The sequence below is a fragment of the Notechis scutatus genome, chromosome 5 (genome assembly GCF_049901735.1).
Source record: "Notechis scutatus isolate UNSWTSFEM ecotype Mainland chromosome 5, rNotScu1.2, whole genome shotgun sequence".
Lineage (NCBI taxonomy): Eukaryota > Metazoa > Chordata > Lepidosauria > Squamata > Elapidae > Notechis > Notechis scutatus.
The window spans coordinates 51276708-51304463 of NC_142013.1; the positions used below are offsets into that span (position 1 = coordinate 51276708).

The 27756-nt window shown below is 34.7% G+C and overlaps 3 protein-coding genes across 4 annotated transcripts in view; 1 reads left to right on the forward strand and 2 right to left on the reverse strand.

Annotated features, from left to right (window-relative positions):
* Positions 1–496: 496 nt before the first annotated feature.
* On the reverse strand, positions 497–4361 carry MIS18A (MIS18 kinetochore protein A). Its single transcript, XM_026664160.2, has 5 exons — positions 4000–4361; positions 2704–2770; positions 2161–2283; positions 1039–1132; positions 497–639 (listed from the first exon to the last, which is right to left on the reverse strand). The coding sequence occupies exons 1-5, from the start codon at positions 4193–4195 to the stop codon at positions 559–561; spliced, it is 561 nt and encodes a 186-aa protein (XP_026519945.1). The 5' UTR covers positions 4196–4361; the 3' UTR covers positions 497–558.
* On the forward strand, positions 4339–7136 carry MRAP (melanocortin 2 receptor accessory protein). The gene is made up of 3 exons (XM_087966716.1): positions 4339–5211; positions 5841–5940; positions 6855–7136. Exons 1-3 carry the CDS (start codon positions 5115–5117, stop codon positions 7018–7020), a joined length of 363 nt encoding a protein of 120 aa, XP_087822842.1. The 5' UTR covers positions 4339–5114; the 3' UTR covers positions 7021–7136.
* A 70-nt stretch (positions 7137–7206) lies between these two features.
* URB1 (URB1 ribosome biogenesis factor) overlaps positions 7207–27756 on the reverse strand; it is a 70617-nt gene continuing 50067 nt past the window's right edge. For both annotated transcript variants that reach the window (XM_087966713.1, XM_087966714.1), the window contains exons 23-39: positions 27218–27398; positions 26660–26843; positions 25836–25894; positions 23914–24107; positions 22997–23107; positions 22277–22340; positions 20650–20821; positions 18920–19022; positions 17715–17875; positions 16888–16999; positions 16020–16126; positions 15313–15456; positions 14724–14833; positions 13851–14042; positions 12271–12512; positions 10853–11425; positions 7207–9498 (exon numbers count right to left, since the gene is read on the reverse strand). In XM_087966713.1, coding sequence (XP_087822839.1) covers positions 9287–9498; positions 10853–11425; positions 12271–12512; positions 13851–14042; positions 14724–14833; positions 15313–15456; positions 16020–16126; positions 16888–16999; positions 17715–17875; positions 18920–19022; positions 20650–20821; positions 22277–22340; positions 22997–23107; positions 23914–24107; positions 25836–25894; positions 26660–26843; positions 27218–27398 — 2921 coding nt within the window. In that variant the 3' untranslated portion in view covers positions 7207–9286. The remainder of the gene's footprint in view (positions 9499–10852; positions 11426–12270; positions 12513–13850; positions 14043–14723; positions 14834–15312; positions 15457–16019; positions 16127–16887; positions 17000–17714; positions 17876–18919; positions 19023–20649; positions 20822–22276; positions 22341–22996; positions 23108–23913; positions 24108–25835; positions 25895–26659; positions 26844–27217; positions 27399–27756) is intronic.

The following is a 27756-nucleotide window of genomic DNA, read 5'->3' on the forward strand; positions in this document are numbered from 1 at the left end:
TGAATATTTTAAAGTACAGTAGAAAAAATCACCAGAACAACACAAATTAAGAAATATATATGTATATAGCCCCTGCCAGTATATTACACATACTGTATCAATATCTTAAACCACCAGACAATTAAATGGCTGCTACAATAAATAAAAGATTCAACTGTAATATCCTGAAAACCATTAGAAATCCAAAGCAATAATCTTTTCCACAAAAAGTGGATTAACTATATTCCAATCTAAGCTGCCAATCAAAGTAAGAAAGTGTATGTAGTACACAAAACAGAGGACAAATATACTGACAAGTTTATTGGAATTTCAATTATTTAGAATGTTTAGGTCAAAAATATTGTAAAAGGACCCATGTGGGTGTATTTACAAGATTTCCTAGAAATTTATTCAGCTCCAGGAGATTTTGTTTTTGTTTCTAAAGTGTCTGTATCTTAATCCAAAGACTGAGTAGACTTTTATAATTTGCAACTAGGCTCTTGCAGTAATCCAACAATTTTGCAACAGTAAATACAAAGGTTTTATTAATATTATAAATATTAATGTCAGAAATATTTTTCAGCCAATATTGTGAAGAGTTGCAAAACTTGATTCCATTGCAGATAATCGTTGTTCTAATGCTTTCAGTACTGTTTTTGCCTGTTAAATAAAGTTTGAAAAAATCAATTTAATATACCACTTTTCTCCTACTTCATGAGTACAATCAGAGAACTCATAGTGGATACTAACTTTCATATCTTATAACTGAGGTAAATAAGGATTTGGAACTGCATGATACATTGGTCTCAAACCAACATTATGCAAACAGCAGTTGCATGAACAGGTAATAGTAGTGCTAATATGTTTAATCAGAAAAAACTAATGTTTTCATACAGAAGCATACAGCAAAGAATAAAAAAATGTACTTTTTCTACCCAAATTTTCCTTTAGCTGCTATTGACAGAATTTTACCTGTGTATAAATAAAAGATTTGAAGAGTTCATCATAATACATTTAAGTAAATAAGTATAGAAGGCAAAATATATAGAATTATCTTACCTTTCCTAATGATTCTTCTAAATTAGCTCGACTTTCAAGTGTGAGAGGTTCCTCATCAATGTTAGCTTTTTGTTCTGATGACCCTAGGGTATAACTTAAGACATTTATACAGTTATAAGTAACAAAACAATCATTTAAGGGAGTAGTCATGATTGTAGTACTTACTAGTCAATGGAAAAGTGAAAGAGAACAATTCTCATTTTTCTGTAGTAGTAATAATTAATACTAATAATACTAATGAATCTATTTATGAATTCAAAATATAATAAGTAAATGATCAACCATTTCAATGCCATTTTTAAAAGAATGTCTGGAAGACCAACCCTTGTAACATTGTGTTTTCCTGAAGTTCACCAAGAATATTTGATTTTTGTTCACCAAGTGTTTCTGAAAATACAGAGGACTGATTCCCACCCAAGTATTGAAATTTGCAGGAGTGTTAATCTATAGTAGCAAAAAATCAGAAAGAATGTAATGGCATCTTTCCAATTAACAAATTTTTATTGAAATTTTTACAATTTTACTAAATGGCATAAGATTCTGTGATCTGTGTTTTAATGATAACTAATAATAATAATAAAGTTAGTTGGAAAAGGTGCTAATAAACATTGTTTTTCATTTGCAGACGACTATTTTATTCCCACAATGAAGTTTAGAACCAAAAACTTTAAAAAGGAAAAACCATTGATTAGAATTATGCAAACACCAGAATTCTAGGTAAACAATATACACAGTCAACAGTTTTGAAGTACTAATATAAATATGTGATTATAACTCTTATGTCTGGAACATGCTATTTCATAGACTTTTTTCATAAAGAGGTGGATATAATGTTTGAGGGGGGAAGGAGAAATAAATACTAACTCAACACTTGAAATAAAAAAAATGAAGGTCATTTCTGATGTAGTTTTCTTCTTCCACAAAGCAGTAGCATAAAGAATGATCCTTCATAAATTTAAAGCAACAAGTACTGGTAATAATATTCCATTAGACTTGCAACATTCCATTTGCCTTTTGAAAAAAAAACTGTAATTGAAGAAGTTAAATCTCCAAAGTAACCAATTCTACTTAAGAGATTATAAAAAGACTGTGATTAGCAAGCTCCATTGTTGGTTTGCTTACCTTTCTAGGGAGTCTATGTTTAAGCAAAATAAATCTCGTTTATAGTCAAGATGTTTTGGGGTACACCTATAAATGTTTCCAAGTTTCATGCTGCAGCCAGAGCAAAACAAGGTTTCAAGAATGCTGTAAAGCAAAACATCAGACTTATTTTTAATTACATGCTCTAATTCAGAATTTCCTGCAAATGAAGCAAATAATACTGAAAATTCCTAAAGAAACAGGTATAATCTCTACAGATTTTATCTTCACATTCAGGGTTTCTTCATCCATTTTCCTTCCTCTTGCTTTTTGAGTTTATACTTAGTCTGATAAAATGTTCAAAAATGAAAAACATACTATGTTGTGATATTGAATAGTCTAACACAAATAACTGCAATAATATTAGTTTGCTGGGTTGAGATAAATTAAAGAGTAGAGCATCTAAATATGGTTACTATTAAACTACATGGTCATTTCAAACAAACAAAAAAGTAATTCAGCTATAGCAACATGAAGTTCTGCTAGATCAATTATAACTTCCATTCTGAAGTTCTTCTAACTTACCAGCCAGTTTCATCTGCCCGTTTTGAGAGTTTTTGCTCTTTGTCTATTGAGACATTGAGTGTAACACCTGAAATGTGAAAGATACACATCAAAGCAAGCAGAAACAAAATGTTCTCATAAAAAGGCAGGCCACTTTAATAAACCAAAGAACACAGAAAGCCATGTCAAGATTGTTTTGGTAGTTTTCGGACCAGGAAAGGTTAACAAAGCTTTCCCTTTAATAATTAAAACACTTATACTCCATTCAGAGCAGGGAGCATAAAAACCACCATTCAAGACATTTCATTACCCAAATGAAGACATTTCATTACCCAAACTGATGATGTTACTTAGTTTGTGTAATGAAATGTCTGCAAGAAAACAAGCAAGCTGAGAGAGCATCAAGGACCCTTTATTTCAACCCTAAGCTACAAATATTCTCCTTTATAGGTATCAAATGAATATGTAACATAGAAAACTACAGATGAGTAAAAAAACACAATACAATGCAGTTCAACAGCATATGCAACTCAAGCAACAGATAAACCAGCTTTGTTAAACATGAAATTTGTTGAAGATCACAAATTCAACAGCAGCAGTGACAAACTACAGCTTATTTTGGGATTTTGACCAACATTATCAGGTTCTTAGAAAAAAAATTAACCCTAAATAATCTTGCAGTCAAATCTGAGAAAGGGAGAAGAATTTAGCCTAGAAGAAAAGATCTCTCTGCCGACAATGATCAGGTACTCCTCCATTTATGACAAGTGAGCCCAAAATTTCTGTGGTTAAGTGAGACATTTGTTAAGCCAAGCTTTGCCCCATTTGACCTCTCTTGCCTTAATTGTTAAGTGAATGTCTGCAGTATAGTAACACGGGTGTTACTTAATCTGGCTTCCCAATCAACTTTGCTTGTCAGGTTACAAAAGGGGATCACATGACCTTGCGAAACAGCAACGGTCGTTAAGTATGAACCAGTTGCCAAGCGTCTGAATTTTGATCCCGGGGAGGCTTACAAACGTTGCAAGTGTGCAAAATGGGCATAAGTCACTTTCTTCAGGACGGTCACTTCAAAGAATTTTAAGTCAAGGACTATCTGCACTACGTTACATTACATTAGTTGTTAACACAGAACCGCAACCCGAAAAACGAGCAAGGCAAGACGCGAAAGGCAGAAATTCTTTCGCCGGTGCCTTCGAGGGATGGAACGGGGCGCTCGCGCGAGAGAAGAATTCCGAGCAAGAACGCGCAGTGTTGCTAGGTAGCCGCGCGCGTTTTGTTCTGTTTTTTTTTTTTTTTTAATTTCTCAACACTGACTCTTGAGGAGGATGCAGTTGGTTTCCTCGTCGTTAGTCTCCCAGCTGAGCGTGTCTCCTACAGGCCGTTTACATCCGGTGCACAGGAACACCATAGGCAGGTCCTCTGCACTCGGCCCTTCCTCGTTACCGGGCTCTAGATTGTCAGAGAATGTTACCGCCGACAGAAAGCTTTCTTCAAACGAGAATGCCGCCATTTTTTCCAAGCCACCCGCGCCGAACTCCGCCTCCTCCCTCGCCTCACTACCGGAAATAACGGGTGGCCCATCTCTAGCCCACCAACAAGGTCCTTTCGTTTTCTTTCCCGAGGAGAGGAGGCCGAAGCAGTAGCGGGGCAAGGAAGGGGAGGAGGGAGGATTTGTACGCTTGCGCACTAGCTCACGCTCTCCCTCAGTTGATGGTTTCGCCGTGGAAGCTCTTCGAACGGAGCTGATATTGCTAGTCTGCAAGCGTATTTCGTCTGAAGAGCGAGAAACGTGGACGACGCCGGCTTCATTTACTTTTGAACTAGCATTTAGATTGTACTATTCTTTAATACAGCCCTGCACTTTTTTAAAAAAACTGCGTAAATGAATAAAAAGCAAAAGAAACTTGTGGTAAAGCCTAAACATGTGTTACAGGTAGTCGTGGGGACCCTGCTGGTCCAGCAAATGCTGCCCTCTCAAACGTTTATACTTCTCGGATGCAGGTAGCAAAATCAGCCAAACCCTACCCCAAAATGAAGTTTTTAACAATAAATCTATTATGTAACTTTTGTCCTTGTCCAATTTCTGTCAAGGGAGGTGTGTACACATGACAAGCAGCATCTGAAATTCTAAAATGAATTTAAACAGTTGTTTTACAATGTGGATGCAAAACATTTGTTTACTATTGGCATTATAGTACAAACAATAACACACTGGGCCATAGCTAGTACTTCAAGCAAAAGACCAATTCAGTGTCATTTTAACATTTGGCAGCAGTAACAGTAGAAATGAAGGTCAGCCTGAGTAGTTCTGCTATATAAGGATGTCAAATGAAAATTTATTTGCACAATTACAGCACGGCTTTATGGAAACATTGTAGTTTTGTCCTGGATCTATTAGAGTCCAAAGCTACCTTGGTTATACTACTGAAATGACTAATTCAACAAATTATACTATGCGCTATGAATATTATCTGGATTACTTTGATCTACCTCCAGTTGATGCAAGTAAACTGACAGCCTACAGATGTAAGTACTGCTGTTCTCTCCACTAGGCAGAAATAAATGTTTTATTCCCTCTTAACTGAAAGGGTAAGTTAGATATAAATATCTTAAGACAGGGTAGAGCCACAGAAACTTTAAATTCTATGGGTGGAGATAACTTTAATCTTGTCTTCATGGAGGCAGGTTTTTGATGGCCAGTGATATATCTAGAATACAAGGAAATAGACCCTAAGCATGTTTTATTCTTTTTATTAAACTAGACATATCCAATTCTTTATATGTTTTAGCCTTCAATACCCTAATCATCTTTCTGCATAATTTCTAGTGTTTCAACATCTTTTTTACATCATGGCAACCAAAACTGGATGCAGTATTCTAAGTGTCATCTTACCAAGGCATTATAAAGTGTTATTTCAGTATTTTAGTTTTCACTACGACTGTACCTTAATATACTTCTTGATCTTAGTAAGTCACAGCCAGACTGAGGACGCTAGTTTCCATTTGTAATGAAAACGTTGCATACATTTTAAATACTGCACTAAAGACAGTCTCTTCTTGAATAATTAAACAGAATAAAGAACATATGAATTACTTGTATTTAAATATGCTGATTTTCATATTCATTTGAAGAATTCTAATTTATTTTTCAACAGATTCAATTGTCATAAGTTTTTGGATTGGACTTGTTTCTTTTGTGGCATTTCTCTTCTTTATTTTGTTCTACATGTCTCGATCTGGTACAACATCCATGAAGTGAGTGAAATATCTTTTACTCCACAAATGATTTTGTAGTTTTAAAGTTTGTACAGCTCTAGAAAGGACTGTGACTTTAACTCTTACATATGATTTAATAAGCTACTGAATTTAAAGTACATAACAATAAACTAAACATAGTAGTTCTTAATTATTTGCAGTTCAGTTTTTCTGAACATACTTTTTCAACACCTTAAAGATAGTAAAGTCCTTGTGATGGTTAGTGTATTTAAAAATACAAATAAGTAAATCCAAGCAATTTATATATTTATCACGTTGCATTTAATATATGGAAATGTGGCCAATAACCCAAATTTGTTGAATCTCAAAAAAAGATATTGAAAGGTATCTACTGAATATCGCAAATATATCAGATTCCTATAAACTTCCTCATCCCCTACCTCCTACAAAATTGGCAGGTTAGATCCATATTTATTCATTCCAATTTACTTCAATTAAACATTAGTTTTAACTAAAGTAAATTGAAATATATTTTGATCTAATCTGCCAAATTTAGTGCTGTTTTATTTTAAAGATTACATCAATTTTTGTGGGAAGAATGTCTACATAGATACTTGGAATGTATATATCTTAGACATAGTGTTTTATCAATTTGCAGAATACAGCCTATCTCATAACCTATCTCACCTTGACAACCTCTCAGAAAGTAAGCAAAAGTTCTATACAAATAAATATTGCATTGCTGGGCATTGACCAAATAAACATTACTGGGACTAAACATTATAGAGAAAAATGTTATTAAAAACTGATTTAACATTGAAAACCTGAGTTATAAGAATCAGTGTGATTTGAGCCATTATATGAATGTTTGGTTATCAGTTATTACTAATCTCCCATATTACCTGATCATATTTTAAAGATAAAAGAACTTAATTTAGCAATTTTGTCCCCAGGACTAGAGGATCAAAGAAGTTTCCATGGAATTATTCAGAAACACTTCATCAAAATCTTGTTAACAATGACACTGTACGAATATCTGTACATAACCAAGGAGAAGAAATTGAACGGCTCTGTTCAAGTAATAGGTTACCATGTCACCATACAGACAATTCAGTGTAAAACCTTCTCATAAGTGAAATATGAAGCCCACTACATATTATAATATAATGTGCTAGGGGGAATACCCATGTAAAGAACATGTAATTCCTTTTAAAAAAATACTTTGGCTTTTTTGTTATATAATAATCATTGTACTAACTAATATAAAAGGGTAATTTACCAGAAAATATGAAATCCACAATTTACTTTAAAAAAAATCAAATAACTTTATACATAGATGAGACAAAATTTTAACATTATATATACAGATTAGTAGCTAAAAGTCATGCTTCAAATCATTCAAGAAATTGAACAAAACCAGAATCAGATCTCTACTGAATTAGTACTAGAAATATTACATTACTTGTATTTTTCACAATACACAATGATTGTTATAAAAAAAAACCTGGCTTAATCTGCAGATTGGCTTTTGTCCTAATTGCAAATAAGTTGTGATTTAACATTACTTAAGGCTAATTAAAAAAGTGGAACAAAATACAGTGACTATATTATAAATTATTCACTTTACAAAATACAAACATTTCTGTGTATGTATGTACCACATGCAACATTAAAGTTGCACATCCTTTTATCTGCATATAGTATATCATGTATTAGAAGCAGCATTATAAAAAATCAAACTATTTTTTTTCTGTAATTAAAATATACAATAATGTTGTATACTGTTGGGCAGTTTTACAATGACAGATATAGTTCATTTTCTAAGAATTACTGGAAATGTAATCAGGTTGGATCATTTTTCCATATTTGGTAGCAATGTTACATAGCTCAACAATGTTGAAACTGATTTCTAATGGATTGAAACAATTTATAAAAGCTTAGTTTCCTTTCCAACCAATTAAATATTATCAAAGCTTATTTTCCCACAAAGTACACTGAAGCAGCTTTGTACATGTTAATTGCTGCAAGGACTCTACGCTTCTGATAGGAAAGTACACAGAATTCTTTCTCAGAAGAATAGCTAATTAACCCGTAGGAGTATACATCTATGTCCAAAATAACTTTTATATTTCAAAAGTAAATCTGACGCAGAATGTAATTCAACTTGGGAACCATTTAATGATTATAGTATCATATATGAGTTTGCACCACATCTAAAATTTCATTTTTTTCAGCATAAAATGACAATATTCTAATGATCAGTTATTTGTTTGGACAGAAACTATTATAATTTTTTATATTACTTTATGATTTATAATGTACTGATTTTACTATTGTTCACATATTACTTGGATTTTAAATATAACTTACAATTTTTCAAACCATGTAGGATACTTAATTATACAAATCTAATGTTGAAAATGTTTATCTTAATAAATTTCATTATAGCCAATTTGATTCACTTCATGTGTATGTTTTTTGCTCCCCTTTTTTCTTCTATTTGTTTTTTCTCAAAAATATTAATATTATATGTCAATAAATATAATAAATGTAACATTAATTCATAACAAATAATGAAGTCAAATTTCATTACACCCTTACAGAAAATAGCTAGACATTTTTGCAAAATAATGTGGCAGGCAATTTCTTGTAAATGAATATGACACATTAGCCTGGTAAACATGACAAAAGAAACAAAACAAAGTATAACCCTGACACTACTGTGGTCTTGTTCTCTTTTAGCCAGTTTCTGGATCCAGATATGGGATTGTATGAAGACTGTGCATTATGTATCTTTGAATTAAAGGAATGGCTTCTTATAGTTACCGTTCTTATGAACATTTCAGAAACTTCAGACAAGGAAAAACTCCTTTGGAGTGTGGATATATAATACTAGGGGTATGCATGCTTCAAAAACAATTCAGAAAAATATTCTTTATCATATTTTTTCTCAGGCTTCTATGTGATGAACTTGATAGAAAAATACTGTTTTTGAAAAGATTACTCCATTAAAGTAACTTCACCTTTTAATGTGATTTATTAAAACAAGCCTGCAAAGAAATGCAGTTGCTTTAAAATGGGACTGTTTCTCTACCCCTGCTTATAACAAAACACTTATTATTTTTACTACTTCAAATCAATGTTCAATGTTTTGTTTATTATTTTTCCAACATTTAAAAATACAATATACAAAAATAGCATCTAAACCAGCTTTGCCAAATTCTGAAAAAATATAAGTTTATTTGAAATCATGCCTATTATAACACACAGTTGTACTGCTGTTAATAGACATTGTTTTTGAAACAATTCCTGTAGAATTGTACACAATGGCTCCTTTTATTTATTTCTTTAATTTCAAGATAGGAAAGTTGACAAATGTTTGAGTTTAAGACTGAAAGTGAGGTTGAAGACTTAAAAATGAGTATATGTCTTTGCAGAGAGAAACCATTGAATCTTCAAATTCCAACCTTTTTTTGTCATTTCGTTCAGTATCGGTTGCTCCACATATTAGTTTAATGTGCATCATAAACATGTCTGGTTGCCTTGCTCCTAGCCAAATGTCTCCAATATAAATTGAAGTAAGGAAAATTCTTGCAGCTACGAAAAAGAAAATGATAGTTACAAAAGGAGTATGCATAACATGGGAAAACAACTTTGTTTCAAACTTGAAAGAACCTATCCTATAGTTGAGATTCTGTCATGGTATGGTAGGCCAAAACCCACAACACTTTGGTTTCATACAAAGCAAAATTTAGATGAGCGAGTTATATATGCTGTCCTCTGTCCCGTCACCTCTTAGCAAATCCCAACATAGCATATCTCTCTGGTCTGCCCCTCAATTTTCTGTGCCTTCCCTTCTTGGCTTCTGTTGATGTCCCAATATGACATGTGCCACCATCCCATCCAAGAATTGTCCCCGTCATCTTCCCTCCCTCCACTTAGTGATGTCTTGGCTTTTCATGTGCTTGTCCCAGCACACTTCTGCCCTGACTGACAGACACTTTTTTGTTTTTTACCGAGAATGACTTGCATTGAGAATGGTTTAGATCCTGGATATCAAACCTTTCGGTTTGCCTGGGCTGCACTGAGTGAAGAGGAATTTTCTTGGGCCACACATAAAATGTATAATATGGTTAATGTGTATAAATCACATAATACTACTAAAGGTTTCTGGTCTTGGGGTGCATTACTAGTTGTCCAGGGCTACATGCAGTCTGCATCTGGCAGGTTGGACATGCCTAATTTAGATAATCCTAGTTATTAGTATTTGAGTATCTTGATTTATAGATTTAATTTAGTCTGCAAAAGATCTGCCAATGAACATTTCATTTTCCACTAGAACCCACCAGTTATAATCTTGGCCCCCCAAAATTAATATTTGAATAGCTACTAAAAATATTGTACTGCCTTGACTTAAAAATAGCAGAAAATAATATTTGAAGACTCAAACTGTTAAACATTACTGTACCTTGTAGTTTTAAGGATATTAAAGATATCTATGGACATTCTTAGTCATCCAGGTCATGGTTGTCCCAAAGTTACTTTTTCAAAAGACAATGGACTTTCTTTGGTTTTCCTTGAAGACGTTTTGCTTCTCATTCAAGAAGTTTCTTTAGTTCTGAAATTCTTGTATGAGAAGCGAAAAAACCCAAAGAAAATCCAATTACCTTTTGAAAAAAGCACCTTTGGGATATTACAGATAATTACATACTAAACCCCAATGTTCTGAATAATTATTTGCCCTTGACCGTAACCCATTTTGTGGAAATGTTAATCTGTATTATGATATATAGTAAATTCCAAGGTTTCATGAAGCAAAACAGCCTTTTTCAATTTAACGACTTTTAATTGTACCTATATGTTAATAGACATGAAGTTTAGCATATGTCAAAGGCAACATGTAGGGAAAGGACAGAGTATTTTTTTGTAAAAACAAAAACAAAGAAGTTACCTTTGTTCACATCTGTAACTTCAGTGAGGCAGAATTTTTTCACAGCCACATGAAATTTATTTTCTGTCAGGCTCTGAGATTCTAGTAGATGGAGCATGATTCCATTAAGCGCAGAGAGATCACTCAATTTCACAATTTCAGAGGCATTACAGATGCTACTATAAAGCTTAAATATAGTCCTTTTCAGAATTCCATCTTTAAGAATATAATCCAGTATAATGTTGTTTCCAAAACCATATTTTTTAAACCACCAGAAAGTCGGGAGTGCATTCTGAATGTTCAAGCTGTCATCCAGGAAGGATGTAATGAGCCATCTAAAAACTAAATAAGTAATCTTACAGGTAAGATCTGGATTACTATATCCTTTCTGTTCTGTTGGAGATTTTGCTGATATTTCCAGTAAAACAGGTTCCCAGAGGATAAAAATAGATCTTAGAAGAGTTCTGCATTCATTTAAATAAACTTCTTTCCATACAGAGATTGTAGCTGTCTCTATTTCAATTTTACTCTTTTTCTGAGCTAGTCGGATTGATGTTTGCGAATGTAACCATGGCTTGTTCCTGTCTGTATTTTCTGCAGGAGATAAAAGCAAAATACTCTTTTATAAACAATGAAACAAGGGCAATCAATGCATAAATAAACAGTACTAAGGCTGAGATGAATTGACATATGTTGTCATGCAGATTAACTTCCTAGTGAGTATGCTAATTACCTCAAAAAATAGCAGATTTAATATTAAATCAATACTAGCAAGTTAACTATTGCACCTCAAATATTAAAAAAAAAAAACAAATGTTAATTACTATCTAACAAGATCTTTGGAATAGCACCTATTTTGTCCAGCAAAAATATTTGTATCAAATGCATCAAAGGTTTATACTCTTGTCTTTAAAATTAACATCAATAGTAGCAATTTAGTTAAACAGAATCAGATAAGTGTTCAATATTACACAACGTAAAGTTGTTTATATACACTGTATCCCTACATGTTTTCAAAGTAATTTTAACTCCCTTATAGTTCTTCCTCAATCATTCCTCTCTCATTGGGGAATGTGATTACATAGGGATTGCATTTCCTGAATTAATCTTTGACAAACAAAAAACACTGATGATGTCTCTATTGCCAATGCCTTTGTGGTATATAAAAAGCTTTTGACACTGAGTTTCGGTGAGGCTGAACATGAAGCAATTCAAATCAATTTGCCATCATGAATCAAGGAGAAATTTTCAGACATATGCCTGCTGAATTCAATATTCTAGAGTAACTCATCTGGAAAACAACATATTGATTTGTGAGAGTTATTACAAATGCAGGAAACTATTTTGCCCTCAGAATAAGAGGCTGTTTTTACAGCATTTGCTGAATCTAAACACTGATATAATATGGTAACTCTCTAAAGTACTTTGAGAATACTTACTAAGCAATTCTTTGATTTGGTATTGTTGTGCAACAACATGCAGGTGATCCTGAAGCTCCATATCTTTGCTAATTATACTCCACTTGTACAAAAGTATCAATACATCATTGTTTGAAATAATATGTTCGTTTACAATAAATCTGCCCATTTCTCTGAAGGCTTCAATAACCAGAGTGCGGTATTCCAATACAGAGCTTAATACACTGAAAAACCGAATAAACTCAACAGGATCCAAGTTGGTTCTATTTAGCAGAAGACAGGGGATAAAATTGGGACAAAATATTTATATTTTCTCACATTATGCACAATAATGACTAAGCTCACTGTTGATTTTGATAGGCACCGAGTGGTTAATCTTATTCCTGAATGAAGCAAAACAAGAAACTGATGGATAATTTATACGTTATTAGAAAACATTACTAATATGACATAAACATTGTACTTATATATTCATCTTATAGAAGGTTAGTATTAATATGTAACTTGGAGCTAATGACTTATAAAATTTTATGGCTTCTGAATCTGTTGCTCCCTGGATGGGGAGCAACCAACTTTGACTCAATCCTACCAAGACCAAACCATGGGTTATTAAGGCCCACTGGATCTGGGAATATTCAATCTTTAACCAATGCAATGTGGGGCTCCTGCTCTGTAAGCAATGGGGTCATAAAGGCATTTGTGCAACTGGTGCACGAATTGCAGCCTTTCGTGGATCAGGAAGCCCTTCAGTGAGTCATGTCCTAGGCGCCTTGTGGCTCAGCTACTGCAAAGCTGATAATTTTAACTTCCAAATTTTTTCCTAGTAATGTGTAGACATGGGGGGGCAGGACCATAAAAGATATATTTATTTTATTGTTTATTAAGAAGTAAAATTAGATTTAACATTTCCCTTAGAGAAGAATATCTGTAGGGGGTAAAGATAGGTCAAAAGCCTATCTAAAATAAAGGCTCAAAAGAACAGCTGTAGTCGATTCCTACATATTCAGTTCTGCTAACAGGATCCAAACTAGTGTGAAACAACCTTAAGAAAAGCCTCCTAAATTAGTAGCAAAGTGGCAGAAATTCCAAATAATATAAAGTAGGAATTATGGAAGATAGGCCTGACTTCAGCAGAAAATATTAACGGCTGCCTAGACTGGGCTAGATTACAATCAGAGGTGGTATTCAACAGGTTCTGACTTGTTCTGGAGAACTGGTAGTGGAAATTTTGAGTAGTTCAGAGAACCAGCAAATACCACCTCTGACTGGCCCCGCCCCCATCTATTCTCTGCCTCCTGAGTCCCAGCTGATCGGTTGGGTCTTCTTTTGTTGCCCTGCACAGGAGAACGGAGCTGAAAAGCAAGTTAGTGGGATGGTGAGGGAATGGGGATTTTACAGTATCCTTCCTCGGGCACGCCTACGAAGCCACACCTACCAAGCCATGCCCACAAAACTGGTAGTAAAAAAAATTGAATCCCACCCCTGATTACGATGATGACAAATATTCTTATTTACAATGAAAAAGTAATTCTTTTTGTAAAGGAAAAGTATATTCCAAAGCAGTGCAACAATACAATACCTTAAAAATAGATAATAATTACCGGATGTGGCTAAGAAGTGTGAGCAGAACATGGAGAAATTCATTGATAAGCTGGATGGGAAGGAATTTCTGGTTCTCTTTTAATTCCAGTTGGCTGGATGAACTGAGTGAAGTTTGCTTATTTCCTAAATTAGTTTTCCAGAGAGTGTCAATTAAGGAGATTATACATATTAACAACTTGTTTTCTAGAAACCTAGAAATAAAAAAGATAGAATTTCAGGAAAACATTTAATTTTATTGCTATAAGTTTTTTATATTTGAAAAGCTCGCATTTTTAGGAACTGATAAAGTAGTTGGAACATCTGAATTCAATTTCTTTTATATAAATTTAATATTAGCCTTTACAATTTGGGTTTAAAAAAGTTACTTGCAGGCATAATAGCATTCAGGATAATATAAGCGTAGTTACCAGAATTACTTTTATACTAATTTCAATTATAAGATATTACATTCTTCAGAATGTCTTAGCAAATAAAATTTTGAATATGTCACTTGCTTTTAATGAAGTCTGATACTTTAAAAAAAATATTTTGAACTGAGATTTTATTTGACCGTGAAGTCAAATAAAACCTTCTTAAGCTTTTAATAAACTTACCAAATATTTTTTCTGATTATTATTCAATTGTATCAAAAAGTATAAATATGAAGAAGAAAACATGCATCTATGAAAGGCAATGTCCCCCGAACAATTATATAAATTAATTGCAAAGGGTTTAAATTGCTTTATTGCATATTGTGTTCTTTTAAAATAAATCTAATCTTAATCACTTGTGTTGTTACCTTAAATATGCAAAAGAGAGAGAGAGAGGGAGGGAGGGAGAGAACAACCACATTCCTGGATACCATAGATGCCCCTAAAGAAATTTCTGTGTACCTTTTCTCAACAATGGATAACAGCCAGGTTAAAAGGCTATGGTCCCTTATTAGTTCATAAGCAGCTTTAGTGATATATGCAGCATTTTGAAGTATTTCCAGAATCTGATACTGAAAAGCAAAACAAAACAAAAAAAAAGCACTATTAATAAAAGAAGGTGATAAAAGGGAATTTTCTAGCCACCATGTTATAGATCAGGATAGCATCTCATGATTTACTAATAGTGGCTACAATTCAATGCTAACTATAAGAATTGGAATATTTGGAGAAATACTAATTATCATATTATCTGTGTTCATATACTATCAAACTTCCTAGGGAAGAGAATAAAGTGATGTTGCTGTAGTTGCCATCTTCCACAGCATTTCACAGAAATGGCAACCGTCTGCATCAGAGTATAAAATCTCTCTGAACAATGTTTGAAAAGTCTCTATATTTTTTTGCTTTAAATGTTACATTTATTACAAAATGTATAGCCAAGAGTTCAATTTACACTGACAGACTCAGGTTGACATCTTGGAATAAAGGTGTAAATTTCATTCCTGCTCTAAACGAAATGAAAACCATTTTATTTTTAGAAGAGTTTTACCTGTGTTGCTTCATCACATAATGGGCTATGGAAGAAGGACAGAATGACATGGAAAATCCTTTGATAATCATACAGCTGATAGCAGTTTTTATCTCTGAGACCTTCTCCAATAATAGCTAGAACCCATTCACGCTCCATTTTGTTCTAGAAAACAAAGAAAATGCAAAAAACATCATCAGGGAATCAAGCAAAATTACATTACAGTTCTTTTTCATGTAAAGAGAATGCTGAGTCCAGACAACAGATGTGCTTCAAAAAGGACACTAATTTTTTTTAGAAAACCTTAAACCAAAGTTGAACCAGTTAAATTCCAGATATTACATGCAAGTATTTTTCCAATTTAGTGATTACAACTCAATTTTATCCAGTTTTCTTTGAATCAGCAGATTCAACTAAAAAAATATTAGCAATCCATAATACCCAAAGATTTTCATAATAATTCTGCATATATGGTGAAATAAAATCTATTTTCTATCAGAAAGTCTACCTTTGGTTGCATATGGATGTAAAACAATATTACACATTTTTTATGTCAAATAAGCATGCAAAAGTTGCAAAGGTTTTTCAAGATGAGACTTTCTGGAGAACATGTTTAAAATGGCAACATAATAGCAGGAAAGTAGTTGAACAGTAATATCTAAGCAATGGAGCAGAAGATGATGAAAAAAAGATAGCTGAACATAAAATCTCCACGTGAGTCTCTTTACCTCTGAATCAAAACTATAGAAAAGGTGAAAAAATCCTGGCACTTTTCTCAAATCCAAATATTGGTGAGATAGAAGAAATCTGTTCAACTTTGTATACATATGCTCCTCTGTAAAAACAACACATAATTGAATATTATAAAAATAGCAGTAGCACAGACTTATATACCACTTCACAGTGCTTTACAGCCCTGTCTACGCGATTTTACATATCAGCATATTGTCCCCCTAGAACAGAGGATCCTCATTTTACTGATCTCAGAAGGATGGAAGGAGCTGGTGAGAATCGAACTTCTGGCAGGCAGCAGAATTAGCCTGCAATACTACTTTCTAACCACTGCGCCACCATGGCTCATGAAAAAGAACTGCATATTTTCATATTCATTACAAAGCACATTATAGAACTTCATTTATGTTATATTCTTATATCAACAATAAAAATATTCTTCATGTATAAAACATAAAATTTGTAATACAAATCACAGGTAGCAACTATCATTTTCATTTTCTTAATTTGTTTTGTTGTACATATATATACATACAATTAACTTCACTGTATTTTCCCTTCTACTATTAACTTTTCTTCAATGGAGGCATTATCACACAGATACCTCAAATGGAAAATGGCCATTTGCCCCCCTTTTTTTTGATCTTTACAAATATTTCCATTGTTTTGTAATGGTTTGCCCTCTGAGCTTGCCATTTAGCTCCCAAATCTTTTGTTATCAGGCTAGGTAACATCATAAGTGTCTTCTTCTATTCCTTCTATTCCTCTTTAACTTATATATGTTTTGTATGCTAGTCAGAGACCACTACCAAAACAAACAAGACAAAAACTATAAGACAAAAACACTAGAAAGTTCTATAATACCTGGCTTCAGTATTTGCTGGGCAACTCGAGCTATATACAGTGTTAAAGGGAAAGTAAATCTGAGGTTTGGTTGTTTTATTCCATTTTGCACAACATCCATAAGGTACAGCAACTACAAAAAAGAGTAAAAGTAAAATAACTGGAAAAATATTTTTTAAAATTCCATTTAGAAACCTTTAATTGCACTCACAAAACTATTTTTCATAGAAAAATATTTATTTTCCTTTAGAGCAACTGCAAATAAATTTGTATTTATCCTAATCCCAGATTAACACACTCATTGAAACCACAGCATTTGAAGAAACAAGATCAATCTGGATGCACAATAAAATAGAAATTACTATTTGCATAAATCTAATTAAAAATTGCATAAAGAATATTAATCCATAGTTGAATTAATTTACCTGTTAATTCATTTATAACCTCAAATTTCAGGAAGACAGATAAATTACAAAGTGTTCTAAAACATTTTCGTTTAACAGAGGAAAAAATAAGCATTCTAATCATGATTCCAGATTGAATTTTAAAAATTAACAATCAAAGTATTCTATAAATTCCATATACATTATTGAAATAGGCTGGATTTCATTTTAATCAAGAAATTTTGTTTTTCTGTCAAGTGATACAAAGCAGTGGTGGGATTCAAATTTTTTTTACTACCGGTTCTGTGGGCATGCCTTGCTGGGCATGAGGATAGTGTAAAATCTCCAGTCAGAGATGGTATTTGCCGGTTCTCCAAACTACTCAAAATTGCCATTACCGGTTCTCCAGAACTGGTCAGAACCTGCTGAATGCCACCTCTGGTACAAAGGTTAACTCATCTCTACCTGTTTCTGTTCTCGAAATCGAGCCGCTTCCAGATGAGAGCGAAAGGAACTCAGGACATGGTAGGCAGCTGCACGCATGTTACTGTCATAGCTGCTAAGGGCAGCTACTGTCAAACCCAATGCATTGACTTCAATGAACTTATGACATGCCACCACACACTCTACACAGCAGGAAGAAAATAAATATGCATTTTTAATAAGAAAATGTTTCAAAAATAACTTTAAGAAAATAAAATCTGAATGCACACATTAAAATCACAACAATCACCAACAGAGTGATAATAAGTCTCGTTAGAAAAACAGCCTTCTCTGTTGCTCTCTCTTATATAAAGTTGAATTGCCTTAATGTTCTCCTCACACATCAGGATCCCTACTGCACCCTTCTAATGGATTCTACATTCTGGTATAAATACCATTTTTTCCTCCCTTTTTCTCAGCTGACCTCTATCAGAATGCATATTCATGGCCAGTAAGAACAGAATATTTATCTTTTACTACACTTTTCTATGTATCCTGTGGGAAGGGTTTGAATTTTTATTCAATCAGTTCACATATGTTTGTGGAACAGTAAGTCTAATGCAAACCACTGCAATTGTGAGGACAGAGGCAAAATGAAAAATGGTTCTGGTTAATCCCCCATCCAATTCCATTTTATAAAAAGACACATTCTATCAAGGATAAAACCTTTTTATGGACAAGGCCTACATGAACTTTCTGAAGATTAATCTGAAAATAGGTCTAGGACATGTACAAAAAACCCCGACCTTGCCAGCTAGAATCAGTTTCTAATGTAGCTTTAATTTATGTTGGACACAGAGCTTATTTACAGAACCTTGGAAAGATGGCTGCTAAGCAAACAATTGCTGATACAATAATCAGTTCTGGAAACTGCCATATCTTTCTCTTTTTTAAGTAATATGGATTTTAAAAAGTGAGAATAATTAAACATTTGCCTGATGGTGTGGTTATAATACCACAAAAAAAGAAACACAAGTCCTTTGGCCCACATTCATAGCTAAGGATGGTCAACTATCCTGCAGAATTCTGTAGTCAAAAGATTCGTGAAATTAGCCTGTTTTAAACATTTGTCTGCAGGATAAAAGGAAGTATAAAGGCATGCAGGACATACAATGGAATCCTCAGTTTGAACAACATAGAGAAGTTGCCAACAAAAACAGACAATGCAAAACAATCACTTTGTATACCTGGCCTTAATAATTCACTGAATAGCTGGAGAAGAAAACATGGATCATAGAGATCTTCAAAAGCCACATCACTTTTCCCTTTGCTTTGTAATGTATGTTCTTCCTAAAATGAAAAACATAAATTTCGATTTGCTTCTTGGATTTTATGTCCTTTGGTTGTCTTTTCACAGAACTTCTGATACAAATCCTGGGAAAAAAAATATAGCTAATCTTCCACTTATGATTATAATTGGGCCTGGAATCTCAATTGTTGAGCAAAGCGATTGTCAACAGAGATACTATGCCTGTGATAGCGAACTTATGGCATGTATGCCAGAGATGGCATGCAGAGCCCTCTCTTGGGCATGTGACCCATTGTCCCAGCTCAGCTCCACTGCGCATGTGTGCCTCCCGCCAGCCAGCTGGTCTTTGGGTCTTTGCAGCACATGTGTGGAGGGTGGGCACATGCATGGGGGCGGCACGCATGCACGGGGATGCAAAGGTGCATGCATGGGGGCACACACATGCGTGAGGGTGAGGCACATGTGCAGGGGTGCATGTGTGAGGCCACATGTGCATGCATAGGGGATGCACATGCATTGAATATTGGGGATGCACGCACGCATGCATGCTTTGGGCTCTTGGTGCTGAAAAGGTTAGCCAACACTGTACTATGCTATATATTTGCTCAACGACTGGCTCTCCCAGTCGAAGTCGTTAAACAACCCCATGGGTCATTATGCAGAGTGCCAGCCTCCTGTATAGGGTGGGGCAAGAAGAGGGCTTGGGCCTCCCACCACACCCAGGAGGCTAGGGCCCTCTGCCTGCCCTACCAGGGAAAATAATGATGAGAAAGATGGCATATGCTAACTTTTTAACCAGATTTGAAGTCTGTTCCTTCAGCACATCAAGAATTTCACCTCTGGGGAAATAAAGCATTCTGAAAAGTGCAGAATGCTAGTATTCACTAGCATTTTTGCCAGATTTGAGGTCCTTTCCTTCAGCACATGGGAGGATTTCTTCTCCTTACATAGAAGGGAGGGGAAACTCCTCAGTGCTTGTAGGGCAATGGTCCCAACTCTTCTAGCTTGGCGGCCCGATGTGGGGGAACAGGGGATGGTTATTTGTGTGGCAGTCACACAGATGCAAGTTCACAGCTCCATGTGTGCATGCGGAGTTGAACATGTGAGCTTGCCTAATGCTTTCCATGGCCCAGTTGCAAACTGGCCACAGCTCTGAAGTGGGAAGAGGTTGGGGCCCCTGTTGTAGGGAAACCAATGCCCCCTCCCCTCCCACCAGCAACCTTCCTTGCTGGCTTCCCCATTAACTTTCTGGGGAAGGTCAAAGAGAAGAGTATAAATGTTCACAGGACACTCTGGCAACTGGTTATAAATGAGAACAGGTTGCCAAGGTGCTGAAATGTGATAATGTGATTGGGGGGAGCCCTACACAATGTTTTGTGACAATAGAAGTGCTTTATGGGCCATAAAGCACCTGTTTCAAGGCCATCATCACTGTGAATGGTTGTTAAATGACTAATTGCAAGTTATGGACTACCTGTACACTTAGAAATTACTGCTATATGTTGGCTTGACTGATTTTTCTTTTTGCAAAAACATTTTAACGGTTTCCTCAATAGTCAGCTCAAAACAAAATAACAAATTCTGAACAGGGATCTGATGGTTAACCCCTGAGCATCAAGTTAAATTATATATAAAAAGAACAGAAATCTGCAGTTAAGTCCAAGGCACCTGAGGGGAAAGAAGAAGCCGATGCTGGGGGAAGTGGAGTATGGTCCTCATCATTACTTCTCGATCCAGCAGGCACATAATTTCTTGCATGCTTGGTTGCTGCCACAGTGACTTCCCCAAACTTTTGCATGTTTTATGATGCTCCACAGCAGCTGGACCCCACAGCAATATTCTAGAATTAGACCAGGGGAAAAACATGCATTTGTATGTTGCACTTGAACAGAAGATAGCAATTAAAATATTAATCTGACATTCATAGTAGAATAAAGCTAGCTTTTGCCTCCCTTCTTACAAGAATGTGTTTCCTTTTCCCTTTCTAAGCCATTTCAAACAAAATTAAACCATTATGAAATGACATTTAGTCCCCATGCTGTATGTTTTGGTAAATTGCAGAGAGATGATCACAGTGAATTATCTTTACAAAGTCTTGACTCCTGCAAAGTGTGTCAACAAAATCACTACCAGCAGAAGGCTTCTTTTCATAATGTTTTTTTTTTTATTTAATCAAACAAGAGCTTTACAACAGAACCCAAACTGTTCTCTTCAAGATGCTCTTCTTTAATGATTCAGAAAAAAATATGTCAAAGACAGGGAAGATATTCCAACAGTATTTCTATTGAATATTGCTTGTCCCAGGGGCAAAATGATCCAGATATTTAAGTGCTACCATTATATTCTCGACCATTTTGTGACCAGGAGAGATGATAAGCATCTCTCCTTAAACTCTATCTCTTGTGGGAAGAATATTTATATAACAGCGTTTCCTTATCATTGAAGTAAATTGGGAGAATGATCAGACGAAAGGGCAGTCCCTGAATTTATCAGTTCACTAAGTTTATACTGAAACCCATAACCAAATACCAGTATCTGAAGGCCTGCAAAGCAAAGAGACAGCAAACTGCCATTTTCCTAACAGATAAAACAACGTCATTATCTTATCTTTCCTTGCACATATATGGTAGGCAAGGGAGGTCCCATTCTGCATTTCTGCTGCTTCTAGTTGTAGGAAGATGGCAGTAGTCAGATTATTCATATTACTTACTGCACTTTGAGTTAACGGCCACAGACACTTATGGCAGCAGTAAATAATTTAAGGAGAGATTGTAGACATAGGGACTCCATTCTGATATCATACTATTCCAAAACTGTATAAATATTTCTTGGGAAGGCTTCATTCCAAAAACTAACAGTTGGAGGCAGGCCAGAACTAAAGAATTTTGTTTAGTAAGCTTATAGCATTAATTAAAATTAAATGAATTAAGATCAGACTCATTATATATTTAAATAATTTTCCTATTTTGCCACATTAAAAATTACTGTTTGAAGGCTTCTGAGAGTCACAATTTTTTTGAAGGGTCTCATGTGGACTATAGTTTTAGGTTATGTATCAAGTTGCTTACTTGATTTTGACTTATTATGCATTGCAAACCCAAGCTTTGTACTTTGTAAATAGTTTATATTTATATAAACTATTTTCTATAAATAGTTTAAATCTTAATCTATTTTATGAACCCAGAATATATGGTTTATTCAACCAACCCTGATTTAGCAAACCATAGCAAAATAAGTCTGACAAGAAAGGTACATTTTTCACCTATTACAATGACCAAGATGTATATACACAAACCTGAAGTCAAGAAGGCTTAGACCATTATTTTCATATAATTTAAGTAAAAACAATATCTTCTGATCTAAAAAAAAAAGAAAGACAATGTAAAAATGACATATATCTAGAGGAAACCCACATGCCTAAGAACATAGCCATATTATATTCATATGGAGGCTAAAGATAGTTGTGTGCCCACCCTATTCTTTCCATTTCAGGAACTTCATACATTCAGGTGTCTCACTGAGGGCTTGTGAAAACTAGCATCTTTGACTCATTATTGTCATTCACAGTTTTGAGCTTTCATATCCTATCATCATCTTGAATTCTAATATTTTATGGAAACATTCATCATCTAGTAACAGAGAAGGTGATTTTAATATAGTTGTGAGTCCACCTGAAGTCCCTGAACACCTATCACAAGGTATATTCAATATCCTCCAGGCTCAGTCCACCCTATAATACAAGCCCCCACCCAGTCATCACTACTGCTATGTCTTGAGCAGTGTGCCTTCTTTTCTTGAATTTTTGCTCAGTGTTAGTTTAAAAATGCAGGAAAAAAATGAATGTTTCGTTCAAGCCCTTAAAGACACAAAATCTTTTTAAATTAACTTTTGTCTGTTTTCTTGATTGATTTGAGAATTGCAGTCTAAGTCAAACATGACACAATCAATACCCCCTCCTCTTCTACATGGAGCTTTTTTGTTAATAAACATCACTCTCAAGAGAAAATTTGCTCACCTGAAATGCTCAGTGTTGCACCATATGCTCCAAGCAGCACAGCAAAATGATTTCTCTCACAAACTGCAGGGCAGAGTTTCACAAGAGACAACAGGAGGTTCACTAATGCCTCTGAAAACAAAAAGGGTATTTAGGTATTTAGCTCTTTCCCTCCCACCATGCAATTTGATTTTTTCCCCCAACACTTTCTTAACATAATCATGCTGCACATTAAGCTGATTGGGCAGGGTCTTCTGGGATAAATAAAACATTATAATAACCCCACACTAATTTTCTGCAAGTTTCCCATTCGTATGAGTTAAACTTTGCACAGAACTTTCTAGTGTCTAAATTGGAAACCTATAGATGTGTCTCCAACTACATGCTGGCAAGATATCCTGGGAATTGTAGGCAACAGGTTGGTGAGGACTACGTAAGAATAGTGTTTATTGGTACAAACATTATAGATCAATAATTATTTAACAATAATCCCACATAAATATCTTTTTTTAAAGCTTAGGAAACATTTAATTTGTTCAGGACCCTCTGGGAAAATGAACTTGAGAGAATGATAAAAACTAATTTCCTGGGAAATCAGCAGTTTTATCAGCAATTTTTACGAAGAGAAAGTATTTCTCACTTTTCTCTCACATACATTTTGTAACTACTGTATATGAGATATTCAGTATATATGATAACCATATATAATCATTTTTTTAAAGTTCACTGACAAATTAAGTTGAGCATTATAATAATTTATTAAACTTGTATGCTGTCTGTATGAGTCTATAAGTTATCATGAAAGAAACTGATAGCGCTAGATAGACACTACTGCCAGAATACATCAGTGGGCAACAAACAAAATGTATGGAAAAATGGTTTGCAAATATATTAATTATTCATTAAACACCAAAGAAGCTTAGAAAAAAAAGAGAGACCTCTTAGATGAGCATTCATGTCACTGCCTTCTTGTGGTCTCAACATTGTGGACAAAAACAGTGAATGCTGTGTGATCATCATGTAAAGCACTTCAAGTTTGGTTAATCTCTTTTTTAAAGAGTTTTCTTTCTGGTATAATACATTTATAGCTGCATCCAGAGTTTCCAGGAAAGTTTGGCTTTTATAACGATACCTGCATGGCAATTAAAAGACATTAAGTCAAACATCAGGCTGTTCTGCTACCAAGCTTGTGCAAAAAAAAAGAGAGAGAGATATAACCAGAAGTTCTTCTGCATGCTGACATTATTTTGAGGTTTGTAGAAACAATGAATGGGCTTCGGAATTGCCTCCCCAACCTGGAGCCCTCTAGAAAGGATACATTGTATCTGTCTGCCCATGTTACACAATGAATAATTAGAGCTATCATTCAACTCATCCAGTAACTTATTTTTTTTCATAAACTTGGCTTTTTAGTTGCATGCTGGACTTCCTAGTGGGTTGGACCAGAAAAAAAAAATCAAACTATTTAAATTATCTTTACATTTAATTAAAATTAAATATACTTAATTCAATAGGAAGTTGTCATTTAGTAACCACAATTGAGAGCCACAACTCTGGTGTTGAATGAAATAGTCACTAAGTAAAATCGCAATTGTGCTTAAAACCATTGTTCTTTGTTTATAGACTTCAGAGAGTCATAAATGCGAGGACTGGTCAAAAAGTTACTTCTTCATTGCTGTTGTAACTGGGAACAGTTGCTAAACAAGGGTAGCCGTTCAATCATTTCATATTTATCCTTGTTTGCCACATTAACAATTACAATTTAATAGCAATTTTTGCAGATCTATAAGAGGCCAAAGGGTTTCTGGGGCTCTGGGTATTCAGGGTTTCCGGGGCTTTGGCTGTTCAGATTATGTGTTTCAGCTTTAAAGAACAATCACGTGGTATATTAGATATTATTTCTTAAATTAAAAGAAATTCCATAATTAGGAAGCAATTTTGCATTCAGGCAGTTGTTATATTTCATAGATATTGACATCAATACATCTGTATGGCTACTTCCATCAATAATTCACCTCATATTTACATTACTATAGAAGTGACAAATTTTAGTGGAACCTGCACTTTATTCAGGTTGATTAATCTGAATCTACAATCTACAATCTAGTTCTTCATCCAATGGCTGAAGAATCAGTAGAATTCTCTGCATGTATACCAGGGGTCCCCAACCACCGGTCTGCGGACCGGTACCGGTCCGTGGAACAAGTCCTACCGGGCCGCTGGCTTGCTGGCGCCGCCATCTTTTTGATGAAAAGTGCTTCCGGTGAGCTTTTCCAGGTAGAAAGCTCACGGAAGCACGTTTCATCAAAAAAGATGGCGGTGCGCTTCAGTGAGCTTTTCCAGGTAGAAAGCCATTTCTACCCGAAAAGCTCACGAAGGCGCCGCCATCTTTTTGATGAAAAGTGCTTCCGGTGAGGTCACCGGAAGCACTTTTCATCAAAAAGATGGCGGCGCCCAGCTGATGCCGGTACCGGTCAGGCGCGCCAGCTGATGCCGGTACCGGGCCGCAGCGTAAAAAAGGTTGGGGATCACTGATGGATACAATCTGTATAGAAATTATTCTAAATATACAGAGAGGGAGAGATAATTCAGTAAAATAGCTTACATAATTAATCAAAAACACTTCATTTGTGTAGAAGTAGAGAGTACTGGGAGTAGGGAGAACTGAAAAATCTTCTTGAATGAGAAGCAAATAAAAAGCAGAAAGTCCAGTTGCCTCTTGAAAAACCACCTTTGGGACAACCATGACCTGGATGACTGAGAATCTCCATAGACATATTAAAGCAGAGTGCTCTCTGAATTTTTCTAGGTTAGCTATTTGAAAAAAATGAATCATTGCTATAAACATAATTATGCTTACTTCAGCCCCAGCTTCACAAAACTATTCCAGTCGTCTGGAATCACTTCAGTTACTGAATTCTGGATAGACAAGAAATAGTAATATATCACGCACTGCAATATAATAAAGCTTTCAGAACTGATTGGCCTAAACTAGGAAGAGAGATCATTCAAAAGGAGGTCTCTGCACTCTGTGGAAAGAGTAATCCCATCCTTTCTTATGAATTCAACCGAGCAAACTGACAAATGTTAAAAATTTTGGCATGACACTTTTTTTAAAAAGGTGTGGATTGGCTCCTATGATGTTTCTTCTATCGTTTACACTAAAGTGAATTAAATCTTCTTCCATGATTAACAATTTTCATCACTTTTAAAGGGAAAGTGCTACGGTAGAGAATTTTAATGCTATATGAAGGAGTTTGCAAATCATGATAACTATTAATAGTAAATAACTTTTATTCCTACCATTTTCAATCTCATGGTTTCATAATTAAAAACACCATCAAATCAAACTTTTGAGTAGTTGCTTCTTAACAGAAATTTATGAAAAGTTAGGAGGTTAGTGAGTACTGAAAGTATATTACTCTTCTCTTTTTAATAGAATGCAATAATAGAGGAAATTGGCAACATTTGAAACCTCGTAACCATGCTCTCCAAAATTCTAACAAAATTGAAAAACTAGCATTTGCAAATATTTGCATACCTATGGATCCATCTATGGATATACACTTCATAATGAAAAAGAAACCTTCAAATGTACTGCTACATTCAGCATCTTTTGTGTCTAATACTCCATCATTTCTTAATAAATTAATGTACAAATTAATGGAAAATCCCAGTCCTCACCAATAAGTTTTCTAGCTTCAATAGCATGGTATTCTCCACTTCGGAATGCATTTCTTGCTCTTGGTTACTACTGAAGGACAGGATCAACCACTTCATACAAGCAACTAGTAGATGTTTCCTCCATGAATGCACTTTTTCTGCAGAGGTCTCCAGAGCTCTGGATACAGCATCAGCAATTATCCACCTGCAGAGATTTGAAAAGAGTATCAGAGCAGAGGCAATATCTTTATTTCAATTCTCCACATGCCCCCAACCTTCCCCCCTTATATAAACTCAACATAACTACAGGTAATCCTCAACTTACAATCACAATTGACCCCCAAATTTCTATTGCTAAGTGAATAGAAGGCAGCAAACATGGATTGGGCCATATGAGGGAAAAGTGGGCTTAGTTTCTTTAACTATTACATATCTACATTAAACTTTATGTTTTTCATCCACACTTCAAAATACACTACAAAAAGAGGATTCTGAAGTTCTACTTGTTTTAAAATTAAAATAAATACTAAATGGTTCACATGTATAATTCTTTCACAGCTAGAAATTATGTAAGCTTACTGTTCATGATTTCCAAGTCTCTCAAGAGTTAAAGTCAATTTTTCTGTTAGTTCAGTAAAGGCCTTGGTATCGGATAGTGGCAATAATTTGGAAAGAACAAGACATTCCACAGCAGACGGCACTTTCAAAATCTTATTCAGCAATTCTGGCCATAGAGCTTCTCTCAAGACAGACTTAACAGCTGAAAACAAGGTACAAAGGAACAAATAAACATTTCCAAAATGTAGGGGATTATATATGCATCAGGGCCCACAGTAACAAATTTAAATCTTAAGAAGAGCTTTTTAAATATAGACTCAACAGAAGAGTAGGATTTCTAGCCGAGAGAGAACTGTTTCTGGAGAAATGTTTATCTGCTTCGAAAGAGATAAGGTTCCTACTTGGAAAGAAGGTTCAAACAAGAAAAAGCTAACAGAATAAGATCTAGATAAATGCTTCTTGCATCATTTATCCTAGGCAATATTATAGAAGCACGCATCAGCCCAGCAGATGGTTTCAAAGAAATGCAGAACAAAATATTCAAAAAATAAAAGAATCAG